Source organism: Protopterus annectens, chromosome 5.part0, assembly GCF_019279795.1.
Source record: "Protopterus annectens isolate FY-2018-M chromosome 5.part0, PAN1.0, whole genome shotgun sequence".
NCBI classification, from domain to species: Eukaryota; Metazoa; Chordata; order Ceratodontiformes; family Protopteridae; genus Protopterus; species Protopterus annectens.
In genome coordinates this window covers 1,445,609,245-1,445,630,770 of record NC_056735.1, presented here as the reverse complement: position 1 = coordinate 1,445,630,770, position 21,526 = coordinate 1,445,609,245, and the positions used below count along the sequence as shown (strand labels likewise).

The 21,526-nt window shown below is 42.2% G+C and overlaps 1 protein-coding gene across 2 annotated transcripts in view; it reads right to left on the bottom strand.

The window, feature by feature from the left end:
- Positions 1-21,526, bottom strand: part of TPP2 (tripeptidyl peptidase 2) — a 2,672,548-nt gene that overhangs the window by 1,737,844 nt on the left and 913,178 nt on the right. For both annotated transcript variants that reach the window (XM_044071246.1, XM_044071247.1), the window contains exon 11: positions 13,224-13,372. In XM_044071246.1, the coding sequence (XP_043927181.1) occupies positions 13,224-13,372 (149 nt within the window). The remainder of the gene's footprint in view (positions 1-13,223; positions 13,373-21,526) is intronic.

Genomic DNA, 21,526 nt, shown 5'->3' with positions numbered 1-21,526 from the left:
CCAGTGGAAATGCTCCCTCATGGTGTGCAGGGTTTCCCCAAAAGAATAATCCTCAGGTGGTGAGGCTGAAGGAATGGACTCTTCAGCATCAGTGTCCTCGTAAGGAGGGAGAGATTAGCCGTGATCAGAAGAAGAATCAGAGGAAATGGAAACCTAGTCAGAGGAATAACAATCAGCATCTTGCCTAGGCCTTTTGTCAGGAGGGGGATGGGAGCCCCTGATTAAAGTAATAAGGTCTTCGGCCATTTTAAGCATTTGTTTCTTTGGCATGAATGACTGTTCTGGAGAATGCTGCACTTGTTTCCTTGTCTTTGACTTTGCTGCTGTAGTAGCCTTAATTGTAAGCTGTGAAGGTCTGAAGACGCCCTCAGAAGCCGGTGCCTGCTCAGCTGCTCTGGACCCATCTGAGGGCATAGTTTCCATAGGCCCAATACCTTGAGTTTCCACAGGCCTCGGGGCCTCCACATGGCTGTCGGTTACGGCCTGTGGCTCTGAGGTAGCAGGTGTCAGGGGCTGCAAAAGCGCCTCACTGAGAAACGGCGAATGGCCTAGAAGAGGCTTCGTCATCGGTTTTGGACCTCGGATGCCTGTCTCTTTCTTTATCCTTGCATTTTTTATACATTCCAGTCGGTTGATCCGATGGCATTATATAGTTAGTCGTCCAAAATAATGTAAAGCAAATTCAGACCGACGTTTCATAGTGCGTTTATTGAATCTAGCACAAAACCGGCAACTAGTAACGTCGTGATCAGGGCCTAGGCAAGGAATGCAATAAGAATGAAAGTCCTTATGAGGTATTTGCTTCCCACAAGAAATACAATTAACTTTTACTGACATCGGTCTGGAGCAAGAAAAAGTTTCCCCAACAGGGTACTTAGCTTTATTGAAGACTTCGGTTCTGAAATTCAATTTTGAAAATCTCAGGAGTCGGCCGACCGGCACTTGCGAACTGCTTTTGCTTCGGGCACCGTGCGGCAAGAAAGACTGAAGAAAATGGCATCGGTTGCAACTTTTATACCCCTGGCGCACTGACGGCAGGGAAGAGGTGACAGCAACCGATGCCAGACCAAGACTTTGGAACTCGGGCCGACTGTGGATCGCCTGCCAGCAGGATAACCCAAGTGTAATGACTGCAACAGTGAAACACGATGAACATCTTAAATGTGATGACTGCAACAGTGAAACGCGAACATCATGTCCACACCCTGACATAAAAAATATCCCAAAAACATGGGGGATGGCAGGAGTGAGTAGTTACTGCAGCAGTGATCATTTGAGCATCTAATGTTACGTTATTTTCATATTTATCAGTCCTGCAGTAGCCTAAGCTAAATGGGTAGATTACCATAGCTTAGAACAGCTGGGATTGAGGGTTAGCCATGTCTTCTGTGGATGCTGGACTCCCCACACCAGTGGGAAAGTGAGAACCCCTCTTGTTTGTCCAGAGAAGGAAACATGGAAGGTTTCCCTATTTTGCCAAAATGTTGTGCCCATTCCTGGGGAAGCAGTAGCTGACGTAAGTAACATGGCTGGTCATGTCAAAAAGAAACAGAAAACCAAACAGTTATCTATTCCTCCTCAGATTTCTTTGCATAGGAGTAGTTCACTGGGACTGACTCAGGGTTTAATTCAGGCTATTGATCCTTCTTGTAGAGTAGTTTCTGGTAAAAGATGGACGCCTCTTTTCCTGAACAGCTTCAAGACTAAATCTGAACAGGAAGATGCAGGGATGGATTCAGGGATTTGTCCTCAGATTTCTGATTCAGACTCAGGAGAGCTCAGCTTCCGATTCTTCCCGAGGAGATTCTCTTTCTATGAGGCTATTGCTAAAATGTTCCAGTGTTTTCAGTGGGAGAACACTGAGGTTTCTCACTCCCTCCTAAGATACTACGAGCTGCTACAAAAGGATTTTCCAGACCTACACCAACTCCTCCTGTTCTGTTTTAGAGGATGTGTGAGTTGCTGTCTACAATTTTCCTGTTAGCTGGCTGTCCCTAAAAAAGCTGACAGAATGTATAAAGTTAATCAGTCTTTTAAATGTCTACACATTATTCCCAAGCCTGTCCCAGCAGCTACAGTCCTAGTTGACTCCAATGCTGCTAAACACTTAGTTAATTCCACTCCTACTCTTTCTAACAAGGATGGGAAATTTATTGGTAGGTATGGGGAGAAGTGCATACTTCTGCAACTTTGATTTTCAGAATTTTAAATTGTCAGGCTCATGTGTTAAAGTTTGTTCCGATATATTGTGAAAGTATGAGAAATGTTTTGCCTACAGTTTCTTCCTGTGAAGAAAAATCTGGTTTAGTTTCTTCTATTGTGCAGGTCTCTACTCACTGTTTTCAGTATGTGCATTATTCTGTTGATGCTTCTTCCAGGACTATGACCACTGGGTACAGGTTTAAGAAGGTTTGCTTGGCACAATTAAAAAAAGATGAGATTTTAAAATCTCCCTTAGAATGAGATTTAATGTTTGGCCCCTCTGCTGTAGAGGTAATCAATAAGAGCGATGAATGAGACAAGGTGATCCAGAGAATCTCTAAGATTTTTCAGCCTTCCTTTTCCAACCTGTCCAAGGGAATTTTTTTCCTCATCCAGTTTTGGCCAAAAAATAAATAAATAAAATAAAATACTGAACAATCTCAAGAAAATTCAGGTAAACAAATGTTTAAGAAGTGGCAAGGGTTTCCAAAAGACATCTCAACCTCCAAAAACAAAGGACAAACCAGCAAGTCTGAATGACTATTCAAGAGTCCTTGGGATCCTCCCCCAACCCTGGCCCCTATTCTCTTCCAGAAAGTCTGACTCTCCATTTTTCTCTTTGGCAACAGATTGCTTCAGACAAATGGGTTGTGAAAATCATTCAACACAGTTAAATATGGCAGTGGTAGGAAATTCCTGCTTTCCATATTCTTCATCCTGAAGACCAGGCTCTTGTTTCCACTTGTTCACCACATGCCTGTGTGTCCCAAGGAGTGATAGAACACTTCCTCCTTCCCAGGTGAGGAAGGGGCTTCACTCGAGGATGTTGTTAGTGCTAAAAAAGAAGTAGAAAATGGTTGGAGACCAGTTCTGGATCTTTCTTTTTTAAACTTCTTTGTGATAGTTCCCACATTCAAAATTGAGGCAGCTTTACAGCCTAATACCTCTTCTCCTTCTTTCAAGTTTCCTGGTAGCACTAGATTTAAAAGATGCTTATCACATACCGACTTCAGGCATTTCTTAAGGTTTTGTATGTCTTGATTACATCATCAGTTCACTGCATTACACTTTCGGCTATCCACTGCACAGAGTATTCACAAAGTGTCTGACTCCAACTATAGCTCATGGCAAGCTAGAGGGTATCCACATGTTTCCATCTTTAGACAACTTGCTTACCTTTGCAGAGTCTTTTTCAAAATGTCAGGAGTCTCTCTCATGGGTGGGAGATCTCTTGCACATGCTGGGATTCCAAAATAACATTCAAAAGTCTTTCTCAACTCCCTCACACAGGATTGTGCTCCTGGGATGTCAACTAGACACCTCAATTCAAAGAGCTTTTCTTCCATAAGAAAAAATAGATCTTTCTCTAGACCTATTTCTAAGGTATTCCACTCAGACTTCAGTCACTGAGGGAATTCCTAAGATATTTGGGTGTCATGAGTTATATGATTCACATGATACCCCTTCCCAATATTCCATGTGAGAAAGATACAGTGGTACCTGAAATCTCTTTCATCCCAGCATCAACTCTCTATCTTTTCAGATCCCAGTAGCAGGGTTTGCCATAAGAGAAATGTTTTGGTGAAGACAACAGATATCATTAAATCCAGGTCTCCCCTTCTCCATCCCTGCTTCAAAGCAGTCACCACAGATGCTTCAGATTTTGCTTGAGGAGCAGTTTTGGGAGGAATAAAAACAGCATGTGGTGTGGGACACCAAGAACAGAAATATCAATGAGATTCTTGCCTTGATCAAGCCACTCAACTCTGAACCATCTTTGGTCCCTAACACCTCTTCAAGTGGTTACAGACAATACCACAATCATGTGGTACATTAACAAGCAAGGGGGAACAAGGTTGTACATCCTTTGCAGACTAGCCATGTTAGCTTTGGATAAAGCTTCACAGCACAATCTCACTTTACAGGCATCCTAAATTCTGTCAAAGCAAAACTTTGGGTCAGACAAGCTGAGGAGGACAGAGACAAACCCTTACAACTGAAAACTAGATCAAGGGGTCTTGATCTGATCCATACGTGGGGAGTTACTCAACTAAAAACCTCTTTGCCTCTTCTCTGAACAGTTAATGGCAAAATGGTGCTCCTGGACTGCATACAAGAAGGCCTGGAAGACAGATGCCTTTTCTTTTCATTGGACAGGAATGTTCCTCATGTCTTTCTACACTTTCCACTAATTTCCTGGGTACTTCTGAAGATTCAGAAGGAATCCCCCAAGATCACTGTCATGACTCCCTTCTGGCCTAATTAATCATGGTTCTCCCTTCTTTGGCAAATGACTAGGGGCAACTACCACAAGCTTCCCCACAGAATGGATCTACTCACTCAAAAACATGTTTGATACACCCCAATGATATGGTCTTCATTCCTTTTAGGCACTTTTCTCTGAAGACATGCAGCAGGTACTAATGGAGGCAAGAAAGCCTGCTACTAGAAAATCATACATTACTAAATGGAAAAGATTTTCTATTTGGTGCAACATCATAATCAGCACCCATTCATGGCTAGCTGTTCTCTGGTTTTACAGTATTCATGTGAGTTACTATCTTACAACCTTTCTTATTTCTCTATCAAGATTCATTTGTCAGCCATTTCAGCATGTCCACCCATTTCAAGTCAGTCTCATGACAAAATGTTCTTAAAAGCAGTTTTGTATATGAAGCCTTCAAGTAAATGGTGACCCTTCCTTGGGATCTTAATTTTGTGTTAGAGAAGCTAACATCCAATCCATATGAAATGGCTAATCTGTCTGTCTTGAGATTCTTAACATGGAAAACAGTCTTACTAACTGCACTGACATCTGCAAGAAGGGTATCAGAGTTGCAAGCTCTTATAGTGAGTCAACCCTTCCTGATTTTCCATAGGGAGAGGGTTTCTTAGAGAATTAATCCTTCTTTTATGGCTAAAAGTGGAATCAGAGTTTACTTTAAGCCACACTATCCATTTCCCCGTTTTCTTACCTGAATCTAAAAATGAGCAAAAAAAGATACTCGATACACTGGATGTCCACAGACAACTTGGGTACTATCTTGACAAAATTAAATCTTTCAGATCAATTGTTCATTTCTTGTGAAGGTAAAAAGGTACAACTTGTGTCAAAACAGTATTTCCAAATGGTTGTCCAAGACTATTACCTTTTGTTATACTTACCATGACAAATCTCTTCCAGGCAAGGGTCTTGGCTTCATCTATAGCTTTTTGGAAAGGGTTGGATTCTAGAAGTATTCTGGAAGCTGCTACTTGGTCCTCTGTACACACTTTTACAAAGCAAATAAGAATTTACTTTAAGTCTAACTATTCAACCCCCAGTTTTATTTTCTGACCCTAAAAATGAGAGCGAAAGGATACTCTGTACCTTGGATGTCCACAAGGAATTCTGGTATTATCTTGACAGCTCTTCAGATCAGTTATTAATTTCATGAGAAGGTAAGAAGGGACAACCTGTGCCAAAAATGACTATTTTCACAGGGTTGTCTAAGGCTATTACCTTTTGTTATACTTAGGTAAGCCTTCTTGCTGAAGAACCTGAAGCACGCCCTCTGCAAACTGGTGCTTGAAAGGAATTAAGATTCTATCACCCAGAGTGTCAAGCTGAGAGCCTGCAGGTTGGGGTAAAGTCAAGCCCCTGTTCTTTATAACTTAGTCCACTTTGTGGGGTAACAAAGTGATTTTCCCTGGACAGATGAAGTAAAAGAGGGAACGAGTGCTGACTGGGCCAAAAGGGAGTCACTAGCTAGAGTCTGGGCTTGTCCCTTTGGATCTTCAGGTTTACCTTTGGGATAAGAGGGATGGAGGAGGTGCAGAGGAAGTCCTCCCCCCACACTTGAAACACATGGGAACTCATCCGCCAGACCTAGTAATAAAGAGTCTTAGAGCAGAACAGTCTAAGTTGTCTGTTTTGGTTGGTGGGAAAAGAAATATTTGAGGAGTACCCCACTTGTGAACTATGTCTAGAAGGAATTCTTTATGCAACATCCATTTGTGAAGGTCTTGTCAAGATCTGCTGAAGGAGTCTGTGAAGACACTGCCCTGTGAAGGTATGTAAGCTACCTGCAGGGCTTGGTTACTTTCTCTGCCTATGTCCCATGCCATCAAGGCTAGCCTGCACAGTTTCTAAGACTTAATGGCTCCCTGTTTGTTGATGTACCATATGACCGAGATGCCCGTGAACACATTCGGAGGACCCGAGCTCCAGAGATGAGACAGCACCTGTAGGGCTCGGAGAAGGGCTTCCACTTCCTTTACATTGACATGCTTCTTGATCTGTCTAAGGGATCAGTCCCAAAACTGTAGTGGAGCCTGTCCATGCACCCCAGGCTAGGTCGTATGAGTCTGTGTTGAGGTCCTGAGTGGATGTAGGTGGTAGGAAGGGAGCTCCTGTGTCAAGTTTCATTGAGAGCTCCACCACTGCATGTCATGCTTTAGAAAATACAAGAGTGGAATATGGAAGTGCAGACAATGACAGAGTTGGGATGAAAGAGACTTCAAGTACCACTGGTTCTTCCTCGAGTGTAATGTGACATATGGCACCCACCACTGGAAATGCACCTGCCATGTACAATGGGGCTCTTAGAATCTAATTTCCTGAGGTTGTAGACAGGGAGAGCAAGGGCTGGAAATAACTGGAAAGAGAGAGAGAGAGAACCGTTTCCTGAAAGAGAAGTCCATCATTGACATGATGTTCAGTCTGCAACCTCAGAAAACTATATCCTGGGAGGGAGTAGGGGAAGACGGAGTTTCATAGTGAATCCAAGTCTTTCCAAAAGAGACCTAGTAAATTTGAGCTGTAACAGAAGAGTTCTTTTGGATGAGGCCTGTATTAGGAGATTGCCACGGCAGGTGAAATTTTGTATCCCCCCCGCATTTGCAGAAGACAACAGGTAGAGCTAGTCACATTCCGGAGACTCCAGGAGCTGCAGACAGTCTAAAAGGTAAAACCCAGAACTGCAATTGTGATGAAGACTGAAAACCTGAGAAATTTTCTGCAGATAAGGTATATAGGGAGTGCAGGTATGCATCTTGCAGGTCACCAGTTAAGAACGATAAAGGAAATAAGATCTGAGGAGAACATACTGAAAGACAGAATGTCCAAAAAGGTGTTGATTGTGACACCTCTAGAATGGCTTTCCATGTTCTCTTTTCCTAGGTACCAGGAATAGTCTTGAATAGTCCATGAATCAAGGGGGGGGGGGTGAAGTGAGATTCATTTGCAGGTGAGGGGGAATTCCCCAATGAGAGGAAAGCTCTTTACAAGACGCATTTGTCTGTAGCAATGCATTTTCATGCTGAGAGGGACAGAATGAGCCTTTGGGACAACGAGTTCTATGAGCCAATGTTGGAGGGAGGAGGCAGATGAGAGTTAGTAGTGTTTTTCTTCCGGAAAGGAGACTTTTCCAAACTTGGAATCCTACTGTGGTTTCTCCCGATATCTTTTCTTTGTATGTTTTTTTTTTACCCTCTGTAAGGGGCTTTTGTTCCCTATGAATAAAATAGTGGGTTTGGAAGGACTGTTTCTTTGATATCTATGGACTCAGGTAAGAAAAGTTTATTTCAAGAGCTGCATGGCTTTGCCTTTTTCCTGCAGGGTTTTGAATAGTTCATAAGCAGACTGGGCAAACAGAAGGTCTCTATGAAGAGGAAAGTCCAAAAGCTTGGCCTTGACATCTTCAGGGAAGGACTGGAGGTAAAGATCAAGCAAAACTGTGGATAGCTGATCCAGTGGCCAGAGCCCTAGAGGAAACCTCTGCAGCATCAAATATGCATTTAGTGGAGTGTTTGGCTACTTCTGTGGCATTACTGAGTATACACATAGCCTAGGGTTTATGCACAGAATCCTCAAACTTGGCCAGAATCTTATTCAGGTTTCCCAAAATAGATATTTATGCATATGGTTTGGTAGTTTTTTTTCTAAATGCCAGGATGGCAGTCGTATAAACTTTTTTGCCATTCCCATCCATGGCCCTGTTTCTATCAAATGAATGCAGGGATGTGTTTGGGTGGTTTATCTGCATACAGAAAGAAAACTGAGTGTCTGCTACAGGATTATTATACAGGAATTTCATGTCTTCAGGCACCTTGTAGACCCTTGTCTGTTTTTTTAGGTGCTGGTGTCTGAGTCTCTGGTTTAGAAGATAAGGAAGGAAAAGCATCCAAGAAGGCTTCCAGGACAGAGGACAAAACTGATGGCTTTGGAAGTCTTACTCCCAAAAACTCATAGTACCTTTGCTGCACATCCGAGACCTGTTTAGTGTCCCACTTGAAATTTTGCAACATTCTAGATATTGTTTCCCACAAAGAAATCTCTTCCAGTGGGGAATCTTGTGACAGTGAGCCCTCATCATCTGATGCCAGTTGCCCTGGAAAAATGTATTTGGCAGAAATAAGGCAGTGAACCCTCATCTGAATCAGAGTCATCCTCCTCCTCCTCATTTGAAGGGGATTCATACTGTCTTTTCAAAGGAGGAAAGGCAGGTGAAGGAAAAGACGGGAAGTAAGGAGATTTTAAGAATAAGAGGGCTTTGTATAAACCTTGAGAAAAAAAAAACAGACATTCCTTCACACTGCGTCTGTTGAGAAGCATCTTGCTTACACAAAAGCTCAGTGGTGTGGAACTTTGTCGGACCTCGATAAGGGAGCCATTTACCTCTTCTCTCAAGGATTTGAGGTATGCTCCATGGTCCTTGCAAGTATCTCTGGGTTCCCCCTCTCTCTTCCACAGCTGTAGGAAATTCAGTCTCATTAGAAATGCAAGATGCACCATACCAGCCTGTGGTGGGGGTCTTGTTAGCAAGAGAAACAGAAAGGCTCAGATGTACCACTGATTCTTGTTGCATCTTAGCAGGTACACCAGAGTCTAAGCATCTGAAGTATCTGGTTTCAATTTTTCTGTACTTCTTGGGTGTAAGCAGGATGCCCGAAGCTGGAATTCCACCATATTGCTTAGAACAAGGCTTGAGAGACACTAGCTATCCACATACATATTGAGGGAAGCTAACCTGGTTCTAAGGGTTTTAGTATTGAATGGCTGACAGATTTTTACAGCTACAATAATTGTACTCCGACCCTAAGCAGAACAATTACGGAGAGTGGAGGTCATTATAAGGAATCTGCCTTCCATACTCACACTTCCCTCTCTTATCTGACATGAAAAAATCTTTATGAAAAAAGGAAGAAAAAAAGATTCCCCCAAAAGGACATTTATCTGACCATGCCTTGGCAGTGGCCGCAGCACAACAACTTGGTATTCACACTGATATTAACAAAGCTTCTGTGTTTAGACTTGCAGCAAGATAACCTGAGGCTCTTGTGATCTATGTCTGCTTATGTATCCCTACACCTATGGGCTAAGGTCAAATGCCACATATATGATTAAAACAAGAAGGTTTTTGGCTTTGGCACTCCAGCTGTAAGTCAGGTTATCACTGGTGGAATAACCCACAAGTACTGGAATACCGCAACAGTGATCTAAGGAAGGACATACTCGAACTTGAGAGGCAGGACCACTGTCTGGTGGAGAGAAGCTTCCAGCTCCTTCACAGATTTTGTTTGGAGCAATCATCTACTTAAGCACTGATCTGCACACCTTGTTTTCTGCAAGAAGCAACTACTGGAGCCAGACATTCTGTCAACACTCAGAGCAGTAGACAAGCTAAAGGGCTCCCACCTGCCCTGAAATGAAGATACCTCCTGTGGGCCTTTGTTACGGGAATATGTAGATAAGTGTCCCTGAGATCTAGGGTGACCATGTAAGCCTAAATGGAAAGCATGTGCAGAAGTTTTTGAAGAGTGTTAACATTCTGAATTTTAGGACCACCAGAAACCAGTTTAGTTTTGATAAATCCAGGACTGGGCTCGAAGACCCTTCTTTTCTTGTTACTAAGAACAGTCTTGAATTAGTATTCTGCTCCTATTTATCTTAAGAAGAATGGGTTCTATGGAGCTCTTTTCCAGTAACAACCTGACTTAGACATGAGCATTCTTGAACAGGCTTTTGGGGACAGAAGGGATGCCTACTGGTCTTGGTAGGGCAGCAAACTGCAATATGTATTCTGTCTTTATGATCTGGAGCATCTATTTTTCCTGGTTTGCATCTTGCCACCTGTACAGAAAAAGGTAAAGGCTGCCTCCTAGCTTTTCTGGGTGAGTAGGTCTCAGCTGGTGTGAGGCTTAAGGGAATCAAGGCAGGAAGATGCTCAGCTGAGTCATGGCTACTCTCAGCTTGACCCCACTTGGTCAGTTAGCCATCTTCTTTGTGGTCTCTGCTGTCTCTTTCTCTCTCTCTCTCTCTCTCCTGGGCCTTCTCCCTCCCTCCCTCTCTGTCAAGGCTGGGAAGAAGGAAGGAACCAGGGCTTAGTTGGCTAATTTCTACTGAACCTAAGAGCTTAGGGTCCAAACAGAAAGTTCTTGCCAAGAGTTGCATCCAGGATTTCTGATTTAACAAGATCAGGAAGCATGTCTCCTGATTACAGACCCAGAAGCAGGTGCCCTGCTTGATGCTTCTGAAGCATCAAAGCCACAGTGTAAAGAATGTTTTACAACCTGAGAATAGGAGATGCACAGTTGAAACAATTACATCTGGAAGCCTCTATCTTGCATCCTCTCTAGTTTTAGCTTCATCTGATCCATGAAGGTTTCCTGTAATTTGACCTTATGGAACTGATTGTTTAAAGCTCTCATGGCCAGGGTATCTGACACTAAACTTTTTTTGCCAAATCTAGCTAGGAGTCTGCCCTCTTATTAGGCAAGGGGTTTCCAGAGGCACTGCCTTTTGCTATCTTGGGCCCTGACGAAACCACCTCATCAGGATCTGCTATAGGATCCTTAAACAAGTGTTTATGAGAATCTATAATTCTAAGGGAACAGCCTGATTTCCTGGGGGCTGGGAGTCAGGCTGAAGGGAAGACTGGGAAGAGTCTTAGATGACATCAACCAGAACCTCTAGAACTGGAAGAATATCTGAAGGTTTGTGTTTAGGAAGGCCAAGAAAAACTCTTGTTCTTTTTTCTTAGACAGTGGACAATCTTGATCCCTCCAAATAAAGAACTTCTTCTTTGTCTGAAGGGTCTCTCCAAAAGAAAAGTCTTCAGATGGTAAGGCTCAGCCAAGGTTTTCATCTGACTCAGAATTAGCATTTGACCCTGAGAATATCTGGTCCACATATACCAATTCATCTGAGTCATATGAACCAGTACACTACGGGGGGGGGGGGTGATCCCTCCTCCTCTTATGAGAAGTGGTGGCTGGAGCAGGGTCCTACCAGGGTTCAGCTGTCTGAGTCTCATAAAATCCATGAGATCCTCAGACATCCTGACTAGGGGCTGTGAGAAGGCCTGAAGTGATGGAGACCCAAAAGGCCAATGCTGAGATAATCTGGAAGCAGCCTTTTTCCTTTTGGCCATGGGCCTGGCCTTGGGTGTCAAGTCAGTTAATGTTGGCCCAGGCTACCACCAGGCAGCCTGTATGAAAGTCTGCTAAGGAATCTCCTCTGCTACAGAAAACTATGCCTTCCACATCAGTAGGTCTTGAATGGGAGTTGGAAGCTGAAGTCTGCAGAACGATCACAGACCCATCTGCTAAGCTAAGTCCTTTAGCCTGTGCAGACACTAAGGGGGCATAAAGCATAGTGCTCTCCAAAAGAGTCTCAGCAGAGGTCTCTGTCACACACAGATGGAGAGGACTGTGAGTGAGATTCTCTTCCTTTGACAATCACTAGCCTAGGTGGACTAAGCAACAGGCTGTAGTCCAGTAGCCTGAATGCCTTCAGATATTTATTTTTTCAAGGAAACTTTAGCTCAGCATGACTGGCAGATACCATAGCATTTGTGGGGACCCACTCTTAAAATAGGGCTAGATCCTACTTCTCTGTCATCTCATCAGTACTGACATCTAACTCAGGAACAGCCTTGCTAAGATTATCTACTGTCATGATACATCTGTCTGCACATGCTAAAACTACCAGTCTAACAACCTGTATCTAAAAGTGCCTCTGTTCCACCATTCACATGGGTCCAAAACTTTAGGGGCTCTAGAACCAGAATAAAGAGCAAAGGAGAAAGTTCACACTTCCATTTTCTTTAGTGGGAAAGAGTCCAGGAAAGAAAGATCCTTCCGTACGCTTGACTTGCACTACCAGATGAGGTTTCACCTAAAGAAGGTACATGCATTCAGAAACAGAGACCAATGTTTCATGCTCTTTGCTCTGGGAAACCACACGGTAGCTGTGACAAAGCAAAACTGTTAATGGCAATGACTTTAATGTAAGGTAGTTAACCATTTACTGGAAACATACTGCTGTAAAAGTGAGGATGCTTCTGGTGCAGTTTTCCTATGTATCCATTATGTGCATTTGTGTCACAGATATTTGACTGTAAATTCTAGGAGTATGGCTTGCTTTGACACCTCTGTGCCTTCTGAATCTTGGACTTCTGGCCTTTCCTTGGCTACAAACTTCAAAGAAGGTGTACTCTGTACACCCTTCAATTCTTCCCAACAGCTATCAACCGTAAAGAACATATTACATTGTGTATAATGGATATGTACTCACCATATTACTTAATCTGCAAGAAGGCCCTCCATTGTTGGTGTAATTAACCTTTTGCTGTTTTTCTCCCATGTTTAGATGGCTTCTCCACATCCAACATTAGCTGACAGATCTTGCTGTAAGTCAGGAATGTATACAATTTTATATTTTTGATTATGTACACTCATTAGGCATGCTTGCTTAGTGCATGGAGTATGGAAATGGGAAGTAGAGATGCACAGCACACCCTCTATGTCCAGTGCACAATGAGTACTTGCATGAAGGGCATGTGAATTATAGTGTTTTTTTTTAAATTGTGCTGAGCCAGTGATATCAGACGATGGAATATCTTCAACTGCTTACTTTACATGGCATTTTCACAGATCATTTGATAAAGTGAGTACACAAAAGTTGGCAACATACTCTGCCATTACTGTGCATTACTTTAAGAGATTGAAATATCATTAACAAGCATATACAGTGTTACCTGATAACACTAACGCAATCCCACCACAAGCATTTGGAGAAGACATAGAAGTCCCATTCATTAGCTGTGTTCCTCGAAGAGTCCAATTAGGAACAGAGGCTATTGCTCCACCAGGTGCACTAATACTCACTCCAAGTGAGCCATCCGTACTAAGAGAGAGAAAAAAAAAACAATGCTGATAAAATCAGGTCCAGATAACCTTATAAAATCTGCATGCAGAAATTATCAATAGGTACACCAGTAGAGCTTCGCTATTAGTATAATAGATGTATATAGTTATAAGTATATAAATGAGAATAAAACGACAACCACCAGTATTTCAAACCTTCCACTTCAGTTTAATGGAATCCAATAAAATGTAACCACTTTCACAGTTGGCAAGATTGCTTCTTCAGACATAAATAGACAACTGCATACGTAAGGGTACTAGCTTCTTAGAAATGTGTCTACTTACGTTATTCATGTATTTTTACGGCACAATCAATGTTTTATTATTATTATTATTATGTAGTTTTTGTTCTATATGGTGAGGTTGTTTTAAATAATGTAGTTTTTGTAAGAGCTTTTTGAACAGTTATTTCTTCAAATGATGAATGAATGAATTAAAGCTGGCCTCCATTTGGAAGGGTGCAGCAGTACATAAGAAACAAGAGTTTTATCTAAAACTTATGTCTGAAGAAGCCGTCTTAGCAACTGTGAAAGCGCTTACGTTTTATTGGATCCCATTAAACTAAAGTGGAAGCTTTGAAATACTGGTGGTTGCCATTTCATAATACTCATTTAATATGCTTATTGCCTTGAACATTCTGTTGAGTGGGATATTTAGTTGGGGTTTCTCGTTTTGCTGCTGCTAGATGTATATAGTTCTTTTACTTACCCCTGGCATGCTCAAACAATACATAAAATGAGTGATAAACATCTGTTTTGTTAAAACAGCAAACACTGCAGTGGGAGTACTACAGCATGTAACTCACTACATAAACTTTTAACTAGAAGTACAACCATGTGATATCTCCAAAACAGGATATGTTACAGAACCACTACAGCACATAACTTCTTAGGCTTTTTCCTCTTTGAAAATATTATGATCTATTTAATTAGCAGTGTATTACCCTGTAAGAAAGTGGTACCTTATACTTGCATCAGCAGTAGTATGCATATGCAAGACTAAAGGTTATGTACCCATAAAACAATAGCCTCCAAGTGAGAAATATATTTTTCTTATAAAAATAATACCCATTTGTTACCTCAGTAAGTCCACTGGAGAGACAGTCCCTCTTCAGGGAAGACCCAGGAGCAATTTCTGCTTAAGTGGCTTGCTCAAGGTCACACAGAAAACCAATGAAGGCTGAGGAAATCAAACTGTGTACCATAGGACCTACATATCACAGTCTTAAACCTCAGTGGTAAAGTACAGTTGTGTACACTTACCATAAATGTAGATGTTTGAGTGTATTCGCTATTGCAGTCATTACATTTGGGTAATCTGCTGGCAGGTTGCCCTCAGTCGGCCTGAATTCCAAAGTCTTGGGTCCTGCGTCGGTTGCTGTCTCCTCTTCCATGATGTCAGGTCGTCAAGGGTATAAAACATGCAGCTGATGCCATTTTCTTCTTGCCCCCGATGTCAGGTGCCCCCAAAAAGGTAGCAAAAAAAAAAAAAAAAAATATATATATATATATATATATATATATATATATATATATATATATATATGTGTGTGTATGTATACATTCATCAATATAAACTTTACCTTCAGCTACAAGCAAATACACCACATAGGTTGTAGAAGATAGAGAAGGAAAGATAAACTCCAGAATGACAGGGGGATGGCGGGAGGGTAACCTGGACTGCAACAGTGAATACACTCGAACATCTACATTTATGGAAAGTGTACACAACTGTACTATGTTCTTCGTGTTTCACTGTTGCAGTCATTACATTTGGGTAGAATCCCAAAGCTATGGTTGGGAGGCTGGAGCTAAACAGCATTAGGAGCGGCTTTAAGGCCCTGCAGAACTGCAGTGGCAAAACCTGCCATGGATTTAGAGTAGAGAGGCAAATGATAACGCTTTGTAAAGGTGTGAACAGAACTCCAAGTAGCAGCATTTAGAATGTCTTTGGTTGGTACTCCCCTGAGAAAGGCTGCTGAAGTAGCTGCAGCTCTGGTGGAATGAGAACGAATGCCCTTGGGGCACAGGTTTATCATGGTGTAAACAGCAGAAACGGATTTAGTGGCTTATCCACTTTGAAATTGTCTGCTTTGAAATAGCCTTGCCTTGATCCTGCTGCATATGCCACTAGTAATTGCTCAGTTTTTCTTAGAGCTTTAGTCCTGATCAAGTAGAATCTTAGTTGCCTGTGCACGTCCAAGGAATGCAGAATTCTCTCCCCCTTGTTCTGTGGATTTGGATAAAATGTTGGCAAATGAACTGTTTGATTAAGAGCCACACTGGAGACCAACCCTTAGGCATAAAAGTAGGATTTGTCCACAGAGACACCCTGTCTGGGTAAAATATGATAAAAGGCTCAACAGCCATGAGGGCCTGTAGCTCTGAAACTCTTCTTGCTGAAGTAACTGCTAGTAGCAGAGCTGTTTTCCATGATAAGAACTTTATATCAGCGGTAGAAGCTAGTTCAAATGGAGGCAGTGTAAGCTTTTCCAACACATAACTGAGGTCCCATGCAGGCAATGGTGATCCTCTAGGAGGCCTTAAATTTTTGGCTCCTCTAAGATACTACTTTAGTAAAGGATGAGAAAAGATTGGTGGCTCTGTATTGTAATGAGCCGAAATGGCAGAGGCATGGATTTTAACTGATGAGAAAGATAGGCCTTTGTCAAGCATCTCAGTTAAGTATTGCAATATCTGAGGAATATTTGGTTCTGCTGTATCAGTTCCTTGTGCTTGATTCCAAGCACATAATCTCTTCCATTTGTCAGCATAAGATTTTATAGTACTAGGCCTTCTGGCTTCCAAAATGATATCCATCACAGCTTTACTGAGAGGTGTTGTTTGTATGACTACATGATCAGCAATGCTGCCAGGTTCAGGGTCTAGTTGATTGTGCAGGATCTGATTGTTTTGCTGGGACAGTAGTTGTGGTCTTTGAGGCAAGGTCCAAACTGGGTATTGAGACAAGTTCCTTAGGATTGGATACCAGTGTTGGCAGGGGGGCAGTCCGGGGCAATTAGAATCATCTTCGGTTTCTCTTGTCTGACTTTTAGGAGGACCTTGGGGAGAAGAGGCAGAGGAGGAAAGGCATAAACTGATAGGTTTTTCCAACTGAAGGAAAGGACGTCCACACTTTCCATGCTTGACTGTGATAAGTCCTTCTGCAGAACCTTTTCAATTGGTAATTGTGAGGAGAGGCAAATAGATCTATGTCTGGGCTCCCCCATTTCTTTATCATGTTGAAGACTTGTGGATTTAGTTTCCCCTCGTGAGGATCCATAAGGTTTCTGCATAAATCATCTGCCAGAGTGTGTTGTTCTCCTGGCAGGAATTGAGCTTGAAGATTTATCTGGTAGGTCAAAGCAGTTTCCCACAGTGCCATGGCTAATCTGCAAAGGGGTATGAGTGTGTGCCCCCTTGCTTGTTTATATACCACATGACTGTGGTGTTGTCTGTCTTTATCAGTAGTTGTCCTGGATGAAATAAGTCCTTGAAGGCTGTTAGGGCATTTTGAACAGCTAGCAGCTCTTTCTGGTTGATATGTAGATGCATTTGATTTGGTGCCCATATGCCCTGAATGCATCTTCCTGCCATGTGGGCCCCCCAGGCATAATCTGATGCATTTGTTGTTAAGGTTTGGCTGGCAGGGGCTAGAGTGAAGGGCCATCCCATATTTTGGTGACAGGCCTTTGCCCACCATAGAGACTCCTGTTGCAGGCAGGGGATGAGAGGAATCATTGTTTCCAGACTGTGTGAATGTTGACTCCATAAGCTTTTTAGGTACCAGTGAAGTTTCCTCATATGCAGTCTTGCATATGGAATTAGTAAGATGCAGGATGCCATGAAGCCCAGAGCCTGCAGAATCTGTCTTGCAGAAGACTGGGTTTTTGTTGCCATCAGATTGAAGTAAGTAGCCAGTTGCCTTTGTTTGACTGGCGTGAGGTAAGCCATCTGGGCAGTTGTATTCAAGCTTGCACCCAGAAATGTTATGTTTTGAGAGGGTACCAGTTGTGATTTCTTTTTGTTATTGTGTACCCTAGGCATGTTAGAAGCCTTTTCACAAATGTCAGGTGTCGTAGAAGAGTGTCCTTGTTTTCTTGTTTTCTGCTTGAATGAGACAGTCGTCCAAGTAAGGATATAGCTGAATACTTTTTTGTCTGCAAAATGCAATTACTGGTGCCAGGCACTTTGTAAAGACCCTGGATGCAGTAGATAAGCCAAAGGGCAGTGCAGAGAATTGGTAGTGCATTAAACCAGCCTTGAATCTGAGGTATCTTCTGCACGACTGTCTTACTGGGAAAGGCAGGTATGCCTCTTTTGGATCTAAAGTCACCAGCCAAGCATTCTTGCCCAGCATGGGCAGAAGCTGCTGCAAAGGGAGCATTTTGAATTTTGGAATGTCCAGGTATGTGTTAAAAATTGATAAATCAAGTATTGGCCGCCAGGCCTCGTCCTTTCTGGGTACCAAGAACAGTCTTGAGTAAAAACCTTGTCCTTTTTCCTGTTCTGGTACTGTCTGAATGGCCCCCATAGCCATGAGGGACGTAACCTGTTTCTGTGCCTCCGCCCATTGTTTTTTTGGCAGATCTGGCCAACCATTTGTCATTGGCAGAGTGTGGAAATGGAATCTGTATCCCTGTGATACGATGTTTAGTACCCACTTGTCCTGGGTTATTAACTGCCAATTTGGAGCAAAAAGTGCTAATTTTCCCCCTATGGGTGCTGCCAAAACTTAAGTGCTTGGTGTAGGCAGAGGGAAGTCATTGGGATTGCTTTCTGTAGGTTTGCGCTTTAACTCCCCCATATTTGGAGATGGATGTGCCCCATTGCATTGACCTGTACGAGTCTTGAGCCTGATACCTGGAACCCTTAGGGCATCTGGATTTGCCCCTTTGAGCTCTGTCTGACACAGGAAAGGACCAATTTTTTGTAGGCCAGTGTCTACTGAATCTAGGTGGCTGCACTTTTAAGAAATCTTTGACAGTTTGCATAGACTTAGCTTTGTCTTTCATTTTCTTTAAAACCTCTTCTGACTTAATACCAAACAGAGAATCATGCTGTAAAGGTGCATCTAGCAATTTAGCTTTAACATGATCAGGCAAATTTTGTTCCTTTAATCAGGCATGTTTCCTGATCACAGATCCAGTAACTGCAGCCCTGCAGGAGGCCTCTAAAGAATCAAACCCACATTGCAAAGTATGCTTTCCAACTTGTTCAGCTGCATGCAATAATTTCTGCAATTCCTTATTTTCTGCACATTCTGAAATCAACATCATTTTCTGTTTCAGCAATCCCATAACATGTTGTTGATACTTGAGCATATGAAATTGACAGTTTAAGGCCCTGATTGCCAAGGTTGCAGATGTATAAACCTTTTTTCCCCATCTGTCCAGTGCCCTTGAATCTCTGTCGGAGGGGGTAGGGTTTTTTGCTGTTGAGGCCTTAACTCCCTTTGGACCCTGTGAAATAGTTTGAGGATCAGCAGCAGGGTTTCTAAATAAAAATGTATGAGAGTCAGGGACACTAATACCTGTCAGGCTTACTGGGAGCTGGAGGTAAGGAGTCAGGGGTCAGGCTTGACTCCAAAAACACATCATCCACAATGTCTAAAACAGGGGGAATGGCTAAAGGCTTGTGCTGAGGGAGACTAAGGAAATCCCTGAGCCTCTTTTCTGATTCTGAGAAGTCTTGACTCTCCAAGTGAAAATGCTCCCTCAAAGTATGCAAGGTTTCTCCAAATGAATAATCCTCAGGAGGAGATGCAGATGGAATGGTCTCCTCAGCATCAGAAACCTCATAGGGAGGTTGAGATAATTCCTGATCAGAAGAGGAATCAGAAGAAAGAGAAACCTGATCTGAAGATTCATAGTCAGTGTCTTGCCTAGGTCTTTTATCTGGAGGGGGGTGGGTACCCCTGATCAGGGTAATAAGGTCATCAGCCATTTTGATCATCTGTTTTTTAGGCATAGAGACCTGTGCACGTGGCTCAGGCGTTGGTTTTTTAGTTTTAGAAGGTGTCTTTGCCTTTGGTTTTGCAGCTTTCGTCGGTTTGATATAAAAATGTTGAGGTCTGAATACACCCTCAGAAGCTGGTGCCTGCTCAGTAAATCCAGACCCATCTGAGGGAGATACATCCGTCGGTCCAATACCTTGAGCATCTTGTGGCATGCCGGACTCCACATGGGTGTTGGTAGAGGCCTGCGACTCGAAGGTAGCGGGTATCAGGGGCTGCGAAAGCACCTCACTGAGTACTGGCGAACCGGCGACTGGCTTAGGAGAAGCTTCGTCGTCAGTTTTGGATCTCGACTGCCTTACTCTGTCCTTTTCATTGCGTTTTTTTATGCACTTCGGTAGTCGGATTGCTATCCGATGACATTTCTGGGTAGTTAAATCCGTTTCCAAAATACTTCAATGCAAAAATATATGGAAGCTTAATAGTGCGTTGGTTAAATCTAGCACAAAACTGACAGCCAGGCACATTGTGATCAGGGCCTAGGCAAGAAATGCAGTATAAATGGAAATCCTTATGAGGTATTTGCTTCCCACAAGTAATACAATTATTAACTTTTTCTGACATCGGTAAAAAGCAAGAAAAAAAGTTTCCCCAACAGGGTACTTAGCTTTAGTGAAGACTTTGGTTCTGAAACTCAAACTCGAATATTACAGTAGTCGGCCGACCGGCACTTGCGAAATGCTTCTGCTTCGGGCACCGTATGGCAAGAAAGACTAAAGAAAATGGCGTTGGCTGCATGTTTTATACCCCTGACGACCTGACGTCATGGAAGAGGAGACAGCAACAGACACAGGACCCAAGACTTTGGAATTCAGGCTGACTGAGGGCAACCTGCCAGCAGATTACCCAAATGTAATGACTGCAACAGTGACACACGAAGAACATCTGCCAGACATCACTGCTTACACTACAAAAAGCTTAGCAGAAGAAAAGTCATAAGAGAAAGGGATGGGTTCCCAAACACCTTCCAGGATTTACTGCCCTAAATAGTAGCTGCACATCAATAGTGTTCATAAACTAAAGGGGATTTACAGCTGGTATTAATTTTTAAGAATGATTTTTAGACACCAAAGCGAGGAGGAGCTTGGGCACAGTATTCATTACAAAAATGCTCTTTAAAATAATTCTTCTAAAACTAGCCTTGTTCTGTAAACAAGCAGGAATCCATCTTACAGTGTTATGTGAAAGTGTAGACCAAAGTCTATGAATCAGCTTCACAAGTATTTTAATGATTTTCTTCTCCTGTATAAAGCATCCTAAAAGTGCATGGTAACATTTATTATACTTCCAATGGAAAAAGTATAGAAATTTGCTAAACATTTAATAAGTGCTGGATTAATAGTAGAAAGACACAGCTGAGCATGCACAAGACTGGTGAAAGACTACACCTTTCTTTTTTTTATTCAAATAATTTATTAAAATTTCCATGAAAAATAAAAGACAATAAACGACAAACAGTATTCTCATTCTTAGCACAAAATATTAAAGTAAAAACTATTTACAATATCTACATAGGTCTGAAGCAAAACTGCAAATCACAGTTAAGTTACACAAGTTCTTTAGTACAAGTATCTATTCAGAAAGCATTATGGTTCATTTGCAAAAGTCTCAATAAGTGCTAAAACTTTTGTCAAAGGATTATTAACAAATGCCTTTGGTCTTAGTTTCTTTGACTGCCAGGTCTTTTGTTGAAGACAAGAAATGTATTTATTTTACATTTGTTAACCGGGGGAGGGGGTCTGACTGGGCCAAAGGCCCTTTTTCAGCAGAGGCCTGGGGAGAAAGGCTCCACACAGAAAGACAGTTACAAATGCATTTAGGTGCTTCAATAGCATCAGAACACATGCAGATTTACAACAGACATGTTTTACATTCATAATTACATAATAAATCCTCAACAGTAGGTGGGCAGCTAGTTTCCATTTTCTTGTAATGTGTTTTCTAGCAACAGCAAGTACTGACCATAGTAAATATGAACTATTCTTATTCAAAGAGCAACCTACACTCACACTGAAAAGAACTAATGATTAGGACAATAAAAAGGAATCCGTGAATAATGCTTTGAGAAAATCATCTATGCTGTTCCAATAACCCTTTAATTTAGGAAAATTATAAAAAA